The sequence below is a fragment of the Eptatretus burgeri genome, chromosome 2, assembly GCF_056783735.1.
Source record: "Eptatretus burgeri isolate ZD-2024b chromosome 2, Ebu_testis_v1, whole genome shotgun sequence".
NCBI classification, from domain to species: Eukaryota; Metazoa; Chordata; class Myxini; order Myxiniformes; family Myxinidae; genus Eptatretus; species Eptatretus burgeri.
Genome location: NC_140962.1, coordinates 44966518 through 44987633, shown reverse-complemented (window position 1 = coordinate 44987633; position 21116 = coordinate 44966518). Strand labels below are relative to the sequence as shown.

Here is a 21116-nt window from a genome sequence, read left to right as displayed (position 1 = left end):
TTACATCTACCATTGGTCTGGTCACTCTGATGGTTACAATGCCCAAGGAGTTGCTTTAGCTCTGTCCAATAAGCCGACTCCAATGATAATTGAGGTAACACCGGTCAACGAGCATATTATGAGACTAAGGATTCATCACTCCTTGGGTGTCGTTTCCCTGGTCTCTGTAGATGCTCCGACTGAGGCGAGTGATCTCACCGTGAAGGACGCATTCTATGCCACGCTGGAGTCTGTGGTTGATCAGTGCCCAATGCGAGATACTCTTCTCGTTGTAGGGGATTTCAATGCATCAATTGGAACTGAAAGGGATGATTATGAGACATATGTTGGTCCCTATGGGTCTGGAACTGTGAACCAGAATTCTATTAAGTTGCTTGACTTTGCAAGAAGTCATGGACTTAGGGTGGCTGGTTCATGGTTTCAGTGCCCACAAGCTCATCGCTGGACTTGGTATTCTAACGCCGGTGGTGTGGCAAAGGAGATTGACCATGTGCTCGTTGAAGGTCGCTGAAGGATAATCCAGAACTGCAGGGTCAACCGGAGTGCTCAGTTCCTCAAGACTGACCACAGGCTTGTTGTAACAGCTCTGAAGTTTCAGATTAAATCCAGGAGAATGGTACCATCCCAGCCTAGGCTGGATGTTGGCGAGCTCAAGGATGAGAGAGTAGCTGAGGAGTTTGTGAACAGACTGAGTGGAGATTTTGGGGGTCTGGGTGGTTTGGGGGATCCTGAAGAGTTGTGGAGTGCCTTCAAGACCACCATTCTTGATGTTGCCGGTGGATGTCTTGGAACTCACCGTTGGGCGAAGAAGAATTTTGTCTCTCAAGGAACACTGATGGCCTGGTCGCTCTGATGGTTACCATGCCCAAGGGGTTGCTGTAGCTGTGTCCAAGTTGCATAGTCGCATTGAACAGAGTCCCAAGGCCAGGCTGAATGGCAGAGCTGAGCTGTTCAGGGAGTTGAGGCGTAAAACTGCTTGTGCACTTAGGGTGGACAAGGAGGCCTATGTGCGGGGAATCTGTGAGGGGGGTAGAGCATCACCTGTGGTCAAGTGATTCTCATCCTGCTTCCAGGGGAATTTGTGCATTACGTTCCTCCAAGCCCATCCCTCGGTGCACTGCAGTTAGAGCAGAGGGTTGTGGGCTCTTGCCAGAGGAGTTCGAAGTGAAGGCCCGCTGGACCGGTTACTTTGAGCGGCTGTACCAAGGTGATCCACTAGCTGTTGAGTTGGATGTCAGGGGTGTTTCTATCCCTTTTGCTGACACTCCAGTCAACTGCGGTCCACCTTCATTTGTGGAAACACAGACTGCGATGAACCAGTTGAACACATTCTGTGCTCTGCCTGGAACACGGGCATCATCCCAACTGACTGAAAGAGGGGCCTTGTTGTCCCCCCGTGGAAAAGGAAGGGTGATTGCCAAAACTGCAACAACTACCGAGGGGTGATGCTGCTCTCAGTGCTGGGCAAGGTCTTTGCTCAGATAATTATTGATCGGGTTCACCACCATCTGCTTGAGCACCAGTGTCTGGAGCAGTCAGGCTTTACACCAAAGATGTCAATGATTGACCATATCCTTGCCCTTCGGGTCCTCACCGAACGCAGACGAGAGTTTTGGCCATGGCTGCTTGCAGCAGATGTTGATCTCTTGTAAAGCGTTTTATTCAGTGAATCGGGATGCCTTCTGGATGGTTCTTGGTCTTTGTGGGGTGCCACCAAAACTGATCAATCTGATATCTGAAATATACTTTGGTACTGACAGTGCTGTGACTTATTTCCAGTTGTTACTGGAGTTTGTCAGGGGTGTGGACTGGCCCTCACACTTTTCAGCACTTATATGGACTGGATTCTGGGGAGGATGTCGGAGAGATGAAGTTGCGGTGCATCGTTTGGGAATGTCAAGATCTGTGACCTTGACTTGGCAGATGATGCAGTCATCTTTGCGGAGACTCTGGATATCCTTTTGGGGGCTCTCGAGGTGCTGAATGAGGAGTTGGACTCGCTGGGATTACAGGTTTCCTGGGTAAAAACTAAGATCCAGGCTTTCACTGACATCTTGGATGCTGCTGTCTGTGGCGAGGATGTTGAGGTCACGGAGAGATTCACTTACCTTGGCAGTGATATTCATGTCTCTGCTGGCTGTGAGTCAGAGGTCAACAAACGTCTGGGTCGGGCCTGGGGAGTCATGGATTCACTGGATAATGGGGTGTGGTGCTGCCGGTACCTGTGCAGAAGGACGAAAGTCTGAGTCTTCATGTCCTTGGTGCTTGCAGTCTTGCTCTATGGATGTGAGACTTGGACTCTGACCAGGGATCTGAGACGGAGACTTAATTCCTTTGGGACCAGGTCTCTTCGGAGAATCTTTCACTATCGCTGGTCGGACTTTGTGTCCCACGAGCAGTTGCTGAGACAGACTCAAATGATATTTGTTATCTGCATCGTACGTGAGCGTCAGCTGCAGCTGTATGGATATGTGGCTCATTTTCCTGACACTGATCCTGTTCACCAGATTCTCTCATTGCGGGAGCCTCGTGAATGGAGGAGGCCAATGGGCCGACCACGTGCCTCGTGGTTGCAGCAGATTGATCAACATCTCAAGGAGATGGGGATGGGTCAGGCATCTGCCTGGTCCTTGGGGATGGCCAGACAGAGTCCTTTGGAGTACAAGAGGTCATCTTTAAAAATTTTGATTGGCAGAGGGAGAGAAAGGACAGTCATTTAAGTGTTGACATATTTAGATGAGTGTTTGTGTGAGGTTTATATACGTTACTATTTATGGATAGATAATATTTAATGTATATCTTTCTTCAAAGTTTCCCAAGTGTAAAGTTGAACCAGACACAGTGGCATGGTTCGAGCTTTCACTCTGAGCCTGGGTGGTTGGAACTTCGATTTTGATGCTGGCCGAGTCATGCCACAGACTTCAAAAGTTACGTGCCTCTTCCTTTGCTTGACACTCAGCATTTAGATAATAGAGCACAGTCAAACCCCATGTGTTTATGTGCCATAGGATGAGGATTAGGGAGATTACTCCTTAATTGCCTTGCTGATGATATATAGAAAAGCGACGTAGCAAGATGGCGTCACCAGTACCCAGAGTGCTTTGGGAAGTTGCTTCAATTCCTCTGTCACTGGCTGTGATTTTCTGAAGAGAAGCCCTGTGTTGTTTGGTATATTTGCCTGTATGTGTCTGTGTGATATGTGTGACAGCTCTTCCAGGAGTCTTAGATGCTGTTAAAAAAAAACAACCTGTAAAATACCTTCATTAGAATACTTATTAATACCGATCCGAAATACCGTGTTTTCCAGTGTATTAACCGCACCCCTGTTTTTCACCCCCAAAATACATGAATATGTTGATCATTTTATTTTCTGATCTCAATCTAAATACATTTGTACATTAACTTTGTACGGAACAAAGTGACGGAGAGGTATCAACATGCTTACTCCCATGTCCGCTTAATTTTGCCTCAGTCTTATTCTCATTTTCAAGAAGTTGAAGAGAGAGGAGAGGATACCAAGAAGTTTTTGTTTTTCTTTCATGTTTTTTTAATATTATAAAGAGGATTTTTTTGTGACGAGAAAAAGGAAGACAAGCCGGTCGGCGACATGGGTGGTCGCTATATAATTGCATACTAGTCATACAGTTTTTGCCAGATCGGGCTGAAATCTTTTGACAAAGAGGTTGATTATAGTGCGCATAAAAGCACGGAAGCCGATTTTTGATTTTCGAATTTTTTTTTTTTTTAGGATTTTCCAAAAAATTCAAAGTCCCGTTGCTCGGCAACGGTGGCGTCCATAGCAACGATGCTCAAAAGCATACAACTAGATCCTGGTATGAACCTACCAGTCAAGTTTCATCAAAATCGGTTGACTCCTCTGGCCTCTAGAGCTGTCCATTGCATACATACAGACAGACGGAAAACCTGAGAATAACAGTAGTCTAGCGACCACCCAAAAAGGGATTCATAGCGGTATCATACATATTTCTTGTGGATTTGTGGCCCTGAAAAGGGCCGTTTGGGTTTGATGAAGCTTTTCAGCTAAATCCGAGGAAATCCTCGTCGACACTTTCCTCGTCGGAGACGGCACGTAACTCCTTGACCGTAGAGCAAGTTCCCGTCGCTGTCACCATCATTTGCAGCCTCCTCCTCCCAAATGATGTCGTCCTCTGTACCGTTCATGTTGTTGGAGATGCAGCATTTCAGAAATGTTCTATTGATGATGTCCGACCGTATCTCCTCCCATACCTTGACGATCCAGAAGGTTGACCTTTCTCATCCTCCCGCTGTTGGTGTAGGTCTTCTCCCCACTCATTATCCAGTCGGACCAGCAGCGACGTAGCCCGTCCTTGAATGGATTGTTGCTGGACACATCAAGGGGCTGCAGGAGCGATGTCATCCCGCCTGGGATGATGACAAGATCGGTGTTGATCCGACGGAGCAGCGCTTTGGTATCGTCGGTCTTGTGACAAATGAACACGTCCAGTCTTAGCATGCTTCGTTGTCGGGACCACCCAGTCCTGGACCAGTCCCTTGTCTATCCACCCCTTCTGCTGTGCACGAATGACGCCGGCTGGAAACTTGTCTTTGGGCATTGTCTTCCTCTTCAATTCGACAAACACGGGAAGCTTGCCACCGTCTGTGGTGAAGGCGAGCATGATGGTGAATCGGTCATTCTCCTGACCAGTCGTGTTGATAGTCAAATTGCGCACAAGCTTATTTGAGGTGGGTGCTCCGTTATTAGACTTGTTGCGGTCCTTTCCTTCCAGAGACCGGATAGCATCCATTTGCCCGTCGAATGTTACCAATTGTGTTTTCCCTCTAACGGAGGCGGCACAAAAAAAGGTAGAGCTGAGAGTGAGTTACGAGAGGTTTGTTGCACCGCTTAACGTGAAGGACGCCCTCACTGTTGTTTTTCTTGTTTGCTTATTTGGAGTGTTAATAAAGGTATGATTCACTCGATCTGCAAGTGTCCTTACCAAAGACTAGCTATTGTGAATAATTCCTCTTTTGTGTTTAATGGCGTTTTCAGAGCTGCAAGTCTCTATATATTTTATGTACCGAAACTCCGGGAGTCTCTGTTTTTAAATTTTTTCAATTTAATATCCGAAAACAGGTTAACAAAACGCTGTATAAACTCTTAACCTGAACTAATTTTCAAAATTTAAATGGTAGAATTGAGCTTAACAGCAGTTCTGACTGCGACAAAAGTGTTCATTTGGAATATAGTTGAAATTCAGCATTGATCGTTTTTAAGACTGATTTTTTTTTCTGTACCCTTGATATTAACCACAACCACAACCCCAACTTTTACCGTTTTTGCTGATTAAAAAAGTTTCGATTATACATGGGAAAATACAGTAATATACTTTTGACTTACATTCCATGTTTTTTTTCTGCCAAAGTAGAAAGATTTTGAGAGGAGTTTGTGTTTGTCTTTCACCCACCCTGACCTTTTTCTGTCATACCTGCCTCCTGATTTGACCTGTGACTATTTATGTTCCCTCTCTTATTCAGTTGTGCTTTGAGCATGGATTCCTCAAATAACAAGCTCATATTCACTTGATTAAACTAAAATCTAATAAATCGTTTTTTGCTCACCTGGACTTTAGTCCGGTGAGCTATGTCTATAAGTCAGCTAGTCTGTCAGTCAGTGAGTCTGTAAGCAGTTCAGTCATTATCGCTTGAACCAAACACAATTTTAAATAGAGGGGGAGCACTCGGGAGAATGTAAAACCTCCGCCGCCAATACTACTGGGTCACTCAAGTGAACCTTATATCTTATTCATTAAATATGATGTCAACAGTGCTGAGTTATAGTTCTTTTCTCCAACATTTTTTTTTTGGGGGGGGGGGGGTTGGAAATCACTTAAAACATGTAAAAATGCAAAAAAAAAAAAATCGAAATTTTGTTGAAAAAAAAGTTCCAATTTTTTTTTTTCTCTAACAATTTTTTGGGGGGGTTGGAAATCACTCAAAACATGTAGAAATGCCAAAAAAATTCTTTTTTGGGGGGGGGTGACAATTTTTGGAGGGGGTTGGAAATCACTTAAAACATGTAAAAATGCCAAAAAAAAAATTTTCTCAAACAATTTTTTTTGGGGGGTAACAATTTTTTTGGGGGGGAGGGTTGGAAATCACTCAAAACATGTAGAAATGCAAAAAAAATCTTTTTTTGGGGGGGGGGTAACAATTTTTTGGGAGGGGTTGGAAATCACTTAAAATATGTAGAAATGCAAAAAATATATAAAAATTCTCCAACCATTTTTTGGGGGGGTAACAATTTTTTTGGGGGGTTGGAAATCACTTAAAACATGTAGAAATGCAAAACAAAAATTCTTTTTCTTTTTTGGGGGGGGTAACAATTTTTTGGGGGGGGTTGGAAATCACTTAAAACATGTAGAAATGCAAAAAAAAAATTCTCTAACAATTTTTTTTGGGGGGGTAACAATCTTTTTTTGGGGGGGGGGGGTTGGAAATCACTTAAAACATGTAGAAATGCAAAAAAAAAAAAAAAAATTTTCTCTAACAATTTTTTTTGGGGGGGGGGGAGGGGACCAAGTCCAAAATTTAATGGCATGATCCTTGGACCATACCTAACCCCCCCCCCCACCAAGTTTCGTCGAAATCCGTCAGAGTTTTTCCGTAATACTGTTCACAAACAAACAAACCAACAAACAAATAAACCAATGTCACCCGCAGGGTGACCCGTATCTTGCCAAAAGGTGACCACGTGTGACTTCTTTAAGGTCACACTGAGGTGAACAGAACTGCTATCCACCAGGAGCGACTCCTTAAGGAATATCTGCCTATGAGAGATTCCGATGAGAATTGTTCTACAGAGTAACCATGAAAAATATGCTTTTTCCTCATAACGTCACCAAATGACGTCATAATGTCTCAAGCTTGACATATCTAGAAAGCACTCATCGAGGTGTTCAATTTGAGGTACTACACGATATGGTTCCTAAAACTTGAAAATTTGACCTTGGGGTCAAATATGTTTGACCTTAGGCACTAACCATGAAGATCAAGGCCAATCGCCACCAAAAATTAATCAGCTGAGCGCCAGACCATGAACGATATTCCCATGAAGTTTGAAGACGATCCGATCAAAATTACTCAAAAAATAAGGGTTTCGTCGACTCCCCTGATTTGCGACAAAGTGACCTTGACCTTTGACCTTGACCTTCAACATTTTATGCGCTGAAAGGGACCTCTATAGGCCTCTGATATGCGAAGTTACAAAAATTTCCAATGATAACTGTGTTCTGCAGAATTTTTTATACGTGATTACAGACAAACAAAACAAACAAAAAAAAACATACAAGCTGACTAACATATCTTGCAAAAACTTCGTTTTGGCAAGATAACAAACAAACAGAAAGGGGTGAAAACAGTAACCTCCATCCATCTTCGAAGATGGCAGAGGTTAATGAAACTTGGCCACAAGCTTCCTTTCTGATGCCTAATGATGGTTTATTGACTGCATCAAAATCTGCACTCATTAATAGTGTTGAAATCAGGCCTAAAACACACACAAAAAAATTCCTGCCCTAACCTACAGGGAGAGTTGCATCAGTAGCATGGCCATGCCTTCAGCCAAAAACATGACCAGATTCTGCTCATGAACAAAGTTTAGATATTTATGACATCATTGACTGTTGCTCCTGATCCAGGTGAGCTTCAAGACCCATGGTCCTATTTTTTTTATAACCTTCTGTGTTCCACCACATTCCATTTGTGTGTACATACTTCACATCTTCCATGCTGAATTCATTTTCCCAGTGTCCATAAGATACAGTTGGCCAGTAAATACTTTAAGCAATTCTTCCTTCTCACAATCATTATATAATCGATTTTTTTGAAATCGCTTCTTTGCTCAACCGTCTTCCCAAAGCAGTTGTGTTTGTGTGCTGCAGGTGGGTAATTAATATCGTCCATACATTTGTTTTTTGATTCCCTCTATCGTTATAGGAAAGAAAAACAAACTGCGAGTTTATTACCTCTCCTGGCTTCGTAATAAGATTTTGCACAATGACCCCGAAGTGGAAAAGAAACAAGGATGGACCACGGTTGGGGACTTTGATGGCTGTGTGCACTATCGTGTTGGTACGTTTTGCTATCCATCTGAAACGAACGTCCACTATAAAATGTCTTTTCATAACAGATTCTGTAACATTTGGACTATATTGTCACACTTTCCTCTAAAGTTGCACCTCAGCTTCCTGTGCAATTTTTTTTTTTTTTTACGATGACAGATTTTCCATAATAAGTAGGTTAATCTTGTACCAAAGACACATGTGTTGAAAAGTGTGTTGTGAAGTAATCTCTCCCATTATTTTTATTCAAACGTTATAAAGATATTTGAATGAAACAAAGACCGATACTAAAATCGATCTTTATTCTCCCATGGAGCAAATTTTTTCCCCCCAACATAATCACCACTACGGTCCACACATTTCTGCTAATGTTCAAGTAGTTTTGTGATGCCGTCACGATAGAACTGTGCATCTTGCTGACTTGACCAACGCTCCACAGCGGCCTTGACATCATCGTTGGAAGAAAAATGTTCTCCACGAGGGTGTTCCTTAAGTTTGGGGAAGAGATGAAAATCTGACGGAGCCAAGTCGGGGATGGTGATCCTTTGGGACAGCACTCCATTTCCTGTCTCATACTCTCATGATCTTAATGGTGCACCAAACTCTTATCTCCAGTCATCCCAACTCTCATCTTAACTGACAACGTTGTGCTGTTTTCTGCCATCTTGACTAACGTCCAGACATCCAGTGTCAGAATCATGATAACTTCACACACAGTGGCAGGAAGAACTAATGTGCGGATTGCGCTTTGTTTCATTCAAATATCTTTCACTGTTTTGGAGAAGAATAATATGAGGCATTACTTTTCAACATTCCTTCAAACAAGAATGTCAAATGTGGTGTTGTAGGGATGGCAGACCAATTGATTATGCTAGAGTTGGTTGTATCACGATCGTAGCAATTTAGTGTTTTTCCAAGTTGTGCTGAATGTGTGGTTCTACCGCATGATTCTGCCCCTGCGTCCCCCTGTAGTAAAATACGAACGTATCAAATTTCTGGTCATCGCTCTCAAGAACTCTGTGGAAGTGTATGCTTGGGCCCCCAAGCCCTACCACAAGTTTATGGCCTTTAAGGTGAGACTCACACTTAAAATCCTGCAGGTGCTCTAAAAGCTGGACCATTACCTGCCTTGGTTACCTGATACATGCTCATTCTCACCATTTCCAAACTAACACTTTTCAGAAAGTTATTTTGTGTCAAAGTTTCTTTTTTTTCTAACCTTCAGTCCTTTGCGGAGCTGGAGCACAAACCACATCTTGTTGACCTAACTGTAGAAGAAGGTCAACGACTGAAGGTCATCTACGGCTCCCACGTGGGCTTTCATGCGATTGATGTTGATTCGGGCTGTGTGTACGACGTGTACACACCAACACATGTGAGGTTTCACCCTTGACATGAACATAGAAAATGGTGGTGTCGAACCATTGCTGCAAAGAAAGATTAAATTGGCAGCCGAGATAAAAATAAAGAATGATAGCTCTTTTTAAATCCTGAATCTTAAATAATATTGCTTGACTCACACAGTAATGATTGCATGACTCCCATAGCATGACTCGCACGGAAAGTGACATTGTGTTTGCGTCTGTATTTTGCATCTACAAAGCCCCTTGTGCTACAACCACACTCATCCTGTGAGTGCAGCAGTTTTGCCGCTCGTCTCCATCATTAAGTGCTATATAATCACACATCAAAAAAACTATCTTTGAGTTAGAAAGTGAGCAAACTTATCATTCTTTAAATATTCAACAAGGACATGTGATCCATTTTTCCTGTGCTACATCCACATACCAGCAATTTTGATATGTTACTTATACACTAAACCAGAAAGGATTGAATGTAACCAGGGTAACAGCACACAATGGCCTGCTCCTTTGAAACCGAACATGGGATTTCAACACTCTCAACCAAAATGTGGATGCTGTTCTGTTACCAATAGGTCGAGATGCCATGCAACTCCATCCATGAAGTAACTTTCATAACAAAGGCAGTTTAAGATTGACATGGACTTTTTATTGACTCACTGCCACCAGTCTTTGGAGGATGGTGAGAGATTTGAGAGGTTTCACTGCAGATGAACTTGATTTTGGGTACTGCATTATCGAAGGAAGACCCAACTTTTGGAACCTTAGCTTCCCAAAAGTTGGGTTTCCTTTCCAGGTGGATAATTTTTTTTTGCAATTGCCTCAACACATCCGTCAGTTTACCAAGGTCAAAATGTTGATGAGGGTAATTGGTAGAGGAGCTGGTGAAGAACAAAAGGCAATCTGTTGATGAAGCAATTTCAGGTGCTGTTGATTTTAAAAGTTGATATCATGGACAAGTCTGTGAGGGAGATGGATTTCCGACCAGTTCAACTTGCCTTGCCAAACTGCCATACATGTTAAGGCTTTGTCGGGTCTCGAAGGACTTCCAAAGAGACAAACACTCTCATAAGGTTGTAGTCAAAAGTGTGAGTAGTAGAACAGGCTGGAGGAGATATTTAAAATGACTACACATTAGGTTGGTTTCTATTTTTAAAAATTTTGAAAGTTGCAAGTCTCACCCCCATTTCTTTTCCTTTTGATGACAAAACACCACTGATGAAGTTTCAGCCAAATCGAACTGTGTTTAGGGGTCGCTACTGGACATTGAAATTTCTGAATTTTAAAAAATTCCAATAACCCAAAATAACAGAAATAAAATCTCCTGAATTGAATAACTTCTGAATAAAAAGTAATACAGGTCATGAATGTACAATTATTAGGCATTTATTTCATCAATTTTCACATCACTGAATACTTGCATAATAATGCATTGAACAATTTCACTATTCGTGCCAAAGTTCTTTCATGCAGGTCGGCATTTTCCTTCTATGCTCTGAAACAACCTGGAGCAAATATTGTTTTTGGTCCTTGTTGGAAGTGAGTATTTCATTGTATTCCGTCATTAGAGCTACTCCACTGGAGCTACTACATTAGAGCGACTATTCCAGCTACTCCACTGGAGCTACTACATTAGAGCGACTATTCCAGCTACTCCACTGGAGTAGCTCTAATGACGGAATACAATGAAATACTCACTTCCAACAAGGACCAAAAACAATATTTGCTCCAGGTTGTTTCAGAGCATAGAAGGAAAATGCCGACCTGCATGAAAGAACTTTGGCACGAATAGTGAAATTGTTCATGCATTATTATGCAAGTATTCAGTGATGTGAAAATTGAAAATTGATTAAATAAATGCCTAATGATTGTAAATTCATGACCTGTATTACTTTTTATCCAGAAGTTATTCAATTCAGGAGATTTTCTTTCTTATTCTGGGTTATTGGAATTTTTAAAAATTCTGAAATTTCAATGTCCGGTCGCGACCCCTAAATATAGTTCGATTTTGGCTGAAACTTCATCAGTGGTGTTTTCTCATCAAAAGGAAAAGAAATGTGGGGTGAGACTTGCAACTTTCAAAATTTTTAAAATAGAAACCGACCTACTACACATCACAAAGTATGACGACCAATTGGAGAGATCTTGGTGAGAAAAAACAGACTAAGGACAACCTAAAGTCTATGGCTGGAATTCTGTGGGCCGCAAGCCAGCATGGTGACAAATGAAGTCTATACAAATTACAGGAGTGGGAGGACAGTGGGAGCAAAAACACCCAGACCTGGGATGGGAGGACAGCATTTCTGAAGAAAGATACCGAGATGCAGTTGTCAGATCTGGAGGAGATGGTTCACCACACACAGAGAGGCAGGAGGTTATGGAAAGAGACGGGAAACCAGGAATACTCCATGGGGTCGGAGGAGGGATGGGGCAGGGGTGCAAGCAAGAGGAGGGGTTGTTGCGAAGCGAGTTACGAATATATGCCCCACCACCAGGCTGAGAGCTTGGTTTATAAAAGCATTGGAGGGAGACTGATGAGTTGAGAACATCTTGAGGTGGAACTTATAATGAGAATATGATACCAAAAAGCAGTATGTCACAGCAATCTCACAGCAGAGATGAAGAAACAGGAACTCGATCGCTTTTGACTGGCCACCGTTCCTTCTCCTTCCAGCTATGATGGCAGAAACGATTTGCTGTTCAGTTCAGTGCGAGGTACTCCCTGAGGCTCAGTCCAGCCACAAGAGGCTGTGTAAAATAAAGGCACAATACCAACCCCAAATGGATTGCAAAATGATTTTCTCTCGCACTCTCCCTGTCACTCTTTTATTCTGCAAATAAACTCTCTGTACCCCATATCCCTCCATATTCCCAGAACAATTCAACAGCAAGGCAGAGACAAAAATGAAGATATAAAAACCACACAGGTACCCCAAATAAAGGTTTCTGTCAGACAGCTTACGTCAGCAGATGCAGAGGTGACCTCGACAAAGAAATGTAGGAAGTTCGTTGGAAGTGCTCGAACATGAGAGAGATGATTACCGGTGGAACTTTCAAACCTGTTTGTGCTTCAGTACTCAGTACTTTCAACACTGATATCCATTTCATGTGCAATTTCACATATAATAATCCAATGATTCTCCAAAAGTATCTGTTCAGCACATTTCATGTCCATTTTAGTGACAGCGGTTAGTTGTGTGTGAGAATGCTCAACATTGTTCACCAATTCATGACCTTTTTAAACTGGTTGCTCAATTTAAACACATTAGTGTGAAAGACATTGTCACCAAATTATTCAGTGTGCCTTCCTCTGTAAATTACAACTGATTTGATGTTCTCCATCACAAGGAACTTTATCGTACACCTCTGTTACACATCACAAGTAACTTAGCCGCTATCTTAGTTTTACCCATAATGCTTTGACCCACATTGGTGTCACTTCCTATATATAACCTTAATTTGGCATTTCATTTTTATTTTTTCAAGTTATTCAAGAAAAAAAAATCCCTTTAAACCTTGAACCGCCCTCGTAATAGGGCTGTAGTGAATAAATTCAATGTTGTGAATAAATTGTTGACGTTCAGTCACAATTTTAATTTCAGATGCAGGGCAGTGTTGTACCGCACGCCATCATCGTGCTGCCTAACACTGCAGGCTTGGAGCTGTTGCTATGTTATGAGGATGAAGGGGTGTACGTGAGTACATATGGGCGCATCACTAAGGATGTGGTGCTGCAGTGGGGAGAGACGCCAACCTCCGTGGGTAAGAAAACAGATCGAGAGAGGGAGAGAGAACTATGATCTATCTTTGTCTCTCCCATGAATTATATATTCACCCTGTTGTGTGTGTGTGTGTGTGTGTGTGTGTGTGTGTGTGTGTGTGTGTGTGTGTGTGTGTATGTGTGTGTGTGTGTGTGTGTGTGTGTGTGTGTGTGTGTGTGTGTGTGTGTGTGTGTGTGTGTGTGTGTGTGTGTGTGTGTGTGTGTGCGCTTTTGCCTTCGTGTGCAGCATACATCCACTCAAGCCAGATCATGGGCTGGGGAGAAAAGGCAATAGAGATACGTTCGGTGGAAACTGGACATCTTGATGGGGTTTTCATGCATAAACGAGCACAGAGACTCAAGTTTCTGTGCGAGAGAAACGACAAGGCATGTGGAGTGTTCACTTGTTACTTCTTCAATATGAGACGATCACAAGTAATTTATTTTACACCACGTAATGTACGTCGCACAAAAAGCACGAGCAAACGTGCCAGTTGACAAGCTCAGCAAACGTATCCATCAAAGTGAATTTACTGAGTTTTTAGATATGGCCGTCAAGCCACATTTACCTAACGATGCACCAATTTTTCACATGCTGGAGGAACCACTTGATTATCAAAATGCCTTGAAGGCTCCTGTCACTTTCTATGTTAACAGAAGCACTTCTTCGTGGTATTCCATCCAGATGTTGCATGAAAAAGGGAAAAGGTCAAATGAGTGAGATTTGTCGCCTTGCAATTCATGCAATGTTTTTTTCACAACAAATTAATTAAACCTTGTTTCCACTAGCGAAGTCTGCACTAGTTCAGGTTAGAAGTAGTTTGACCTTGAACCAAAGGCCATGTTTATCATTCGCAGAAGCCCATAACAGGATGATCTGACAGCCTTGGAGGAGCGATTTTGCTTCTATAGTGAGTGTGGGCACTTCAAATCGAGCTCGAATTAGTTCTTCACTCTATCAGTGAAGTTGTACAGACTTTATGTTCACCCTTCTTCTTTAATGGCCATAATTATTTCCACATTATTGTGGGGTTGGCCGGGGAAAGTTTTTGGCCTAAGTCTTTCTGAACCGCTGATCAAGCCTGAGGTTGAACTGAGTAGTTATGGTAGGAATTTTGGGATTTGCCCATTGTGCCAACGATAGCTCGCCTACTCTTCACGAAGGCCACCATGGGATATTTGACATCCACCAACTAATGCCGGAAGATAGGACCCCTGTTTAACGTCCATCCGAGGGACGGTACACACATCGATTCCTCGCCCTGGCTGCGAGACACAAGGATGACAGTTTATAGCTGGCCTGAAATTCAAACCCAGGCTAGATGGTTTAGAGGCGAGTGTGTGCGTACCTCGTCTAGACCATCCTGTCAGTCCAAATTTATGTGCACCCCTCGACTGTGATCTCTTCGTTCAGTCTGTCAAATTGATATATCATTGCTATGTGGATAAAAACATGTAAAATTCTGAAGATGAAGCTCTTCCAACTCCAAGTTATCATTCTTGACCCTCTGCCCTCCAGGTTTTCTTTGCTTCTGTCCGTTCTGGAGGAAGCAGTCAGGTGTACTTCATGACCCTCAACCGCAACTCCATCATGAATTGGTGATCACTTAGTTGCCCTGGATACGTGTGAAGAATAAAAGAAGGTTGCTGGAAGAACTTTGAGGAGTTTCGAACCGTTAGCGTTTGCCTTGGTTCAAATCTCCACGGTTGTGACTTGTTCCCACATCTTTCGGCAGCGGCTTTTCTTAGTTACATTTCATCTTATTTCCTGAGCACAAGGCACGTGGTGGTATTTTAAATCTTCATATTCTCGTATCTTGACAGCTGCTTTTGACTCTTCCCATTATGCATTGTTTTTTTTAATTAGCTCATAAACTTGCACACGCCCGTGGGGAATTTTTTTAAGGTTGGTTTTTGCAGCTGCCTGCATATTTTTCTCCTGCAGGTCTCGTAAACACGAGTCCATAGTTTTCAAGCTATACAATTTTATTTGGGGTGCACATGTGGTTTATATCAACATTTTCGTCTCTGCCTTGCTGTTGAATTGTTATGGAATTATGGAGGGATATGGGTACAGAGAGTTTATTAGCAGAACAATGGAGTGCGAGAGAGAGAGAGAGAGAGAGAGAGAGAGAGAGAGAGAGAGAGAGAGAGAGAGAGAGAGAGAGAGAGAGAGAGAGAGAGAGAGAGAGAGAGAGAGAGAGAGAGAGAGAGAGAGAGAGAGAGAGAGAGAGAGAGAGAGAGAGAGAGAGAGAGAGAGAGAGAGAGAGAGAGAGAGAGAGAGAGAGAGAGAGAGAGAGAGAGAGAGAGAGAGAGAGAGAGAGAGAGAGAGAGAGAGAGAGAGAGAGAGAGAGAGAGAGAGAGAGAGAGAGAGAGAGAGAGAGAGAGAGAATATATATTTCATTTTGTTATCCATTTGGGGTTGGTATTGGGCCCTTATTTTGCACAGCCTCTTGTGGCTAGGACCGAGCCTTTTCCACAGCCCCGGGGAGAACCTCGCCGAATTCTTTAAATCCTCCAGGGCTTTCATCCGAGGACAGGGTTAATGGCGGCGTATCGGTACAAATTATTGGTGCACTGAACAGTAAATCGCTTCTGCCATCATAGCTGGAGGGAGAAGGAAGGGTGGAGATGGTGACTCGGGCAGAAGTAGCATTCCAGTCGAAAGCGATTTCATGTCGTTGCTTCATCTCTGCTGTGAGATTCCTGTGACATAACTGCTTTTTTTTGTCTCGTATTCCCAATTTAAGTTCTACCTCAACGCCGGCAGTCTGATTTGATTTGGTCTGCAGATGCGTTTTGACTCTTGATTTTGTTGTTACTGTGCCAGGGATCGCTTTATATTTTCCCAAATGCGAGGTATACAGAGCAGGTGACTGACTGCCTGCATCATAATTAGTCAAGTTTGACATCGAGCGTGTCTAACTGATGTATACAGAAATGACGACAGACTGCACTGCACTGTGCTCAGTATCAGCAAATGACAATGCAGAAAATGTTCTCATAGAGATGAGTTATCTGGTATAACAGGTCATTATCGGTTCATTCATGGTTTTATAAGCCATAGGTTAACGCCAGGTTCCTGTGAAGATAACTCACAGGCTGTTGTGCACATTTATAACTCTGAGCATGTTTTCCTTTTGAGCTTGTTATTTTCTTTCTTTCTTTCTTTAATTTTTGCAGTTGTACCATACGAAACCCAAATGAGCGACATGTGTACCTTCTCTTTGTCACAGAAGGAGGTTGGGTGGTGGTGCCGGAGCTACCTGTCCCACTGTTACCCCTCCCCCTGCCCTCCCTCTCCTCCCCGTCTTCTCTCCCCTTGTGTGACCAAAATGTTCACGCACAAATGAAATCGGCAACACTGACATGCACTAGCAGGAGTCAATAGCGTTGTTCTTAGGGTACAAAGGAACTGTTCAAAATGTCAGTCGTTTTGGCCTGTTGCAAGGTGGTTGAAAGAATGCAAACCACACCACAACCAAAATGTACTGCACACAGTGCTCGTCTTAACTGCCATTGTTGACCACTGTAAGAAATATAATTTGCTTTGGAACATGGGTGTCCCGCTGTCCTCCAAATTTCACCATCATCCAGTAGCTGTTCTTAATTGTGAAAATGAAGAACAAGGGGGTCAGATGTGGCTGTTAAGATTCGTCAATGCCGAATAAGGCCTTGAATTTTAGTTTTCATCCATTTTGATGTGAAGCTAAAACGGTGAGCGGTGTGGTGTTGTGGCAAGGCGAAGGACCAGAGAGGGGTGGCCTGGCTCCTGGCAATTGAAAGTCCAAGCCATGTGTGCAAGCTGCCAAGGGGAAACCCAATTTATTTCCTGCCTGAGGCACGGGAACCAATGTTGTCCCATCGATATGGATTGTCAATCCTGCCAGGCAGGAGGCCTGTTGGAGTGGATGCCGGATTGTCAAACTGGATAGATGTAGCAATCACTGAATTTACAAACATCTGGGATATATAAGTACAGTATGGACATTTTTACTTCGTTATAATTTGGAGATGATCTTGATGCATTTCCCAGCCTGTGATTGTATAATGCTGAATTATGCAGCACAACCATAAATAACTTTGCTTTTAGAGCTTCACATTGTTTATTGTGAGTTCTTCCAAGTTTACTCAGCTCTCACATTTCTTGCAACTGTGGTTTTTGAGGCACTGTTAGATTACTGGACGTTTCAGGTGAGTCAGCCTCGGGTGAGTGTGGAGGATCGGGAGAGGTGGTCACAAGGTCACCGTCCATCTCCCTCATTTTCTCCCCACAATTCCCAGCTGTAATGCAGGCCTGTATGGGTTGCTATGTTCACTGATGCAGCTGCACTTGTGTATTATTTTCCTACTACGTTTCTACTCCAGCTCCTTTGTTAACCGGTGAGACACGTTCTGCTGAGGTTCAGCTGTCTCTGATCAGAAACAATGGTACTATATTTGCTTCTTTTGCACCTGTATGTTACAACAATGAATAAATGATAAACACAGGCCAGATTTGTAGCAGACTCTCTTTGCTTTTATCACATTTTGTTTCAGGATTGGAAGCGAGATTAGCTCCATAAAGAGAAGTTCCCAGCTGGAATTAAATTTCCACGACTAAAAACCAAGCTATTCGATTGCTAAATTTACTACATTTATCATTCGTACCATGGTTGTGCACAAGGCAGAATAGAGCCGGAATGGTTAGAAAAACAAACTCGTTAAACTGCACATAACCACCAAAGCAATTCGTGTCGTATCATTTGATTCACCCGTCAATCATGTACTCATTTAAACATATGGCACTTGCATCTTAACTCGAAATTAGAGATACACAAGTACGCTCAGATTACTAACCCTTCATTCCAACGTGGCAGGTAATTATGATGAGTACATTACTGCCCTGCATAAAAAAGGTACAAAAACAGATCCCTGCAACTACAGACCAATCAGCCTTCTGCCAATCATCAGCAAGGTTATGGAATCCATCATTGCCTCAGACATTAAATCCTTACTCTTCTCCAATGGCTTGATTTACAATCATCAATTTGGTTTCAAACCAGGTCACTCTACCGTGGACATGTTGCTTCTGCTCTCCCAACAACGGATGGAGGTACTTAATGCCGGACATGAAATCAGAGCCATATCGCGTGCTTTTGACACGGTCTGGCACCCTGCCCTGCTCACCAAACTCTCTTCCTATGGTATCCAAGGCCATCTCCACTCATGGCTCGCAGACTTCCTCTCCTGTCACAGTCAACGTGTTGCCCTAAATGGGGTTCTTTCATCCCCTCTTCCTGTCCAGGCTGGAGTTCCTCAAGGTAGCGTTCTGGGCCCTGTTCTTTTTCTGGTTTTCATCAATGATCTATCCGACTCTGGAAAATTCTCTTTATCTCTTTGCTGATGACTCCACCCTCAGCCGTACCATCTGGCATCCCTCAGACCGGCAAGCAGCAGCTTCTTCGGTCACTGCAGATCGAGGTAAAATAACAAACTGGTCTAACACGTGGAACATGTCTTTCAATCCGGAAAAATCTCACTCTCACTATGTCTCTCCGAAAGGACCGTTTAGAAAACCCCCCCCATCCACTTTCTCAACAATCCTCTGGAAGAAGTCCTTTCTTTCGAGCTTCTGGGTCTCACTATCTGCCATGACCTTTCCTGGGAAAGCCACATTTCAAATCTCGCCTCCAAAGTCAGTCGCCGACTGGGAATCCTCCGTCGTGCAAAGTCCTTCCTCGGCCCACCTGAGCTCTTGACCACTTACAAAGCATTCATCCGCAACCTGATGGAGTACTGCTCTCCCCTCTGGGCTGGTGCTCCTGCCTCTCATCTTTCTCGGCTTCACGCTGTGGAAACCAAGGCATTTTGGATCATTGGGATCTCCCGCGATGAGGCTGTCTTTGGGCCTCTCACTCTCTCACCACAGGCTGGTCGGTGGTCTTTCTGTCTTCTACCATCTCCTCTCCAGCCTCGCCCCCCCCCCGCTCTCTCTGCGATTTGTCCCCACCACATTTCCGCAGGGTGCTCAAGGTCCGCCAAAAACCCCCTTCTGGTAAAACTACCAAAATCACGAATCACTACTCACCTTCACTCTTTCATTACTCTTTTTTTCCCCACCTTTGGAATAAACTCCCTCACTCTATTCAATCCCATTCTTCCCTCCAGGCCTTCAAAACAGCTGTTCACCACCACCTTTTATCATCCCCCATCCAAATCCTCGATCTTTTCTACCCCCGATAATCCACCCAAGCCCATCTCCTTCAATTCCCTACTTTCCTTCCTGAAAGTCCCTGTAATGTCCCCATGTTCCCCGCCCCATCCCTCTCCCTTCCACAGAACTCCTAATGCCTCTGTTCCCCACTGTTTTGTCCTTCCCACTCCCGCCCCTCTTGTATCATGCCCCCTTGCTGTGTGTTGTGTGTTCGCTCTCATACGAGCCTCGACAAGGTATACAAACAAAAAATAAAAATAAAAAAATATAATAAAATAAACTTTGTTTACTCTTTTTGCACAGAGATGAATAAACAGAAGACAAGACAGGTATACAACACAAAAGGGTTATTTTGGGGGTGAGGAGAGGGAGGGGATCTGCTTCCTTTTTCTGATTGTTGGTCACAATGGGTAGGTTGTTATCATTGAATGAATGTGGAATGGGCAAACTTGGCTCATGTTTAGTCAGTGTAATACAGTGTGTTTCAAAAGTCCGGAATCATTGGAAATATTTTTTAATTTCTTTTCTTTTTTTTGGGATGGATCATGCCTTTGGAACAATATAATGGCCCCTTGTAGTCCAGGTTTAATGCCACTTCACTCTTTTATTTGGGGACATCTGGAATCACTGGTTTATACCATGAGACCATGTACCATTGACGATCCAAAGAATGAAACAAGAAGAAGAGCAATCAGAGATTGCAGACCTTCACCAGGACTTCTTTTGAGTGGTCTAGTTTTTATAAGTTTTAGGGCAAATCCAATATGGCTGCTAAACCATGTGACCTGTGATATCATATGCGTGAACCTTTTGTTTCTCGCGGACAGGCGGTCATACGTGTAAATTTGCCTCGATCTGTTCAGCCACTTCCGAGAAGATTTTTGAAGGGTTTTTGTTTTTTTTACAATATGGCTGCCAAATCACGTGACCGATGACGTCATTCATTTATTTTCTCTTGACCATTTTATCCCTAGATGACCCTCAAAAATTTTCATACTGATCAGATGTGGCCTTCTACATATGCAATTATGACGTCATAATGAGGGCACCTATGACGTCATAAAATCACACATTCCCAATGAGGAGTACTTGCTACGTGCCAAGTTTCAATTTTGTCCTTGGTGCGGTTTGAGATAGAGTTCCAAAGTTTTTCCCAATATGGCTGCCACACCACGTGACCTATGTCAGCAATCTTATAAAGTTTATCAACAAAGGGAATCAGAAGTCGTTTCCGAAGACTATTTTGATGAATATTATGGATCTGGAACCAAAAGGCTTTTACCTTCCATCAAATGGCCACTCGAATCGTCAACAGACATTTGGGCAGAACGAGAAGTGAGAATGACTAAAATTTTCACGTTCTTAGATTATGGAACAGGAAAAAGAATACACTGGACTGCATTCAAATGTGGTACAAGTAATTCTTGTTTCCCTAATTATTATTTTTTTGAGAAGCACAATCCTCGGCTTTAACTCGATGATCACACGGGCTTCATTTCCACACCCAATCCATCTTTATACCCTAAAATTTTACATGGAAGCTCATAATACCCTTTTCTTAAAGTGCATTGGATAAAAAAAAGTTTACTTTTAACCCCCAGAAGGCAAGATACTAAACAATCACATTCTCTCCCAGAGCATTTGAAATTGCTCATCTATCTTCTGACATGGTGAGATGGCTCATCTTATGAACTCAT

General features: G+C 43.0%; 1 protein-coding gene across 9 annotated transcripts in view; it reads left to right on the top strand.

Annotated features, from left to right (window-relative positions):
• The window catches only part of LOC147031950 (TRAF2 and NCK-interacting protein kinase-like), a 219144-nt gene extending 203716 nt beyond the window's left edge, over positions 1 to 15428 (top strand). For all 9 annotated transcript variants that reach the window (XM_085869193.1, XM_085869192.1, XM_085869191.1 and 6 more), the window contains 6 exons: positions 7978 to 8112; positions 9075 to 9175; positions 9328 to 9477; positions 13066 to 13225; positions 13471 to 13610; positions 14743 to 15428. In XM_085869193.1, coding sequence (XP_085725319.1) covers positions 7978 to 8112; positions 9075 to 9175; positions 9328 to 9477; positions 13066 to 13225; positions 13471 to 13610; positions 14743 to 14826 — 770 coding nt within the window. In that variant the 3' untranslated portion in view covers positions 14827 to 15428. The remainder of the gene's footprint in view (positions 1 to 7977; positions 8113 to 9074; positions 9176 to 9327; positions 9478 to 13065; positions 13226 to 13470; positions 13611 to 14742) is intronic.
• Positions 15429 to 21116: the final 5688 nt, after the last annotated feature.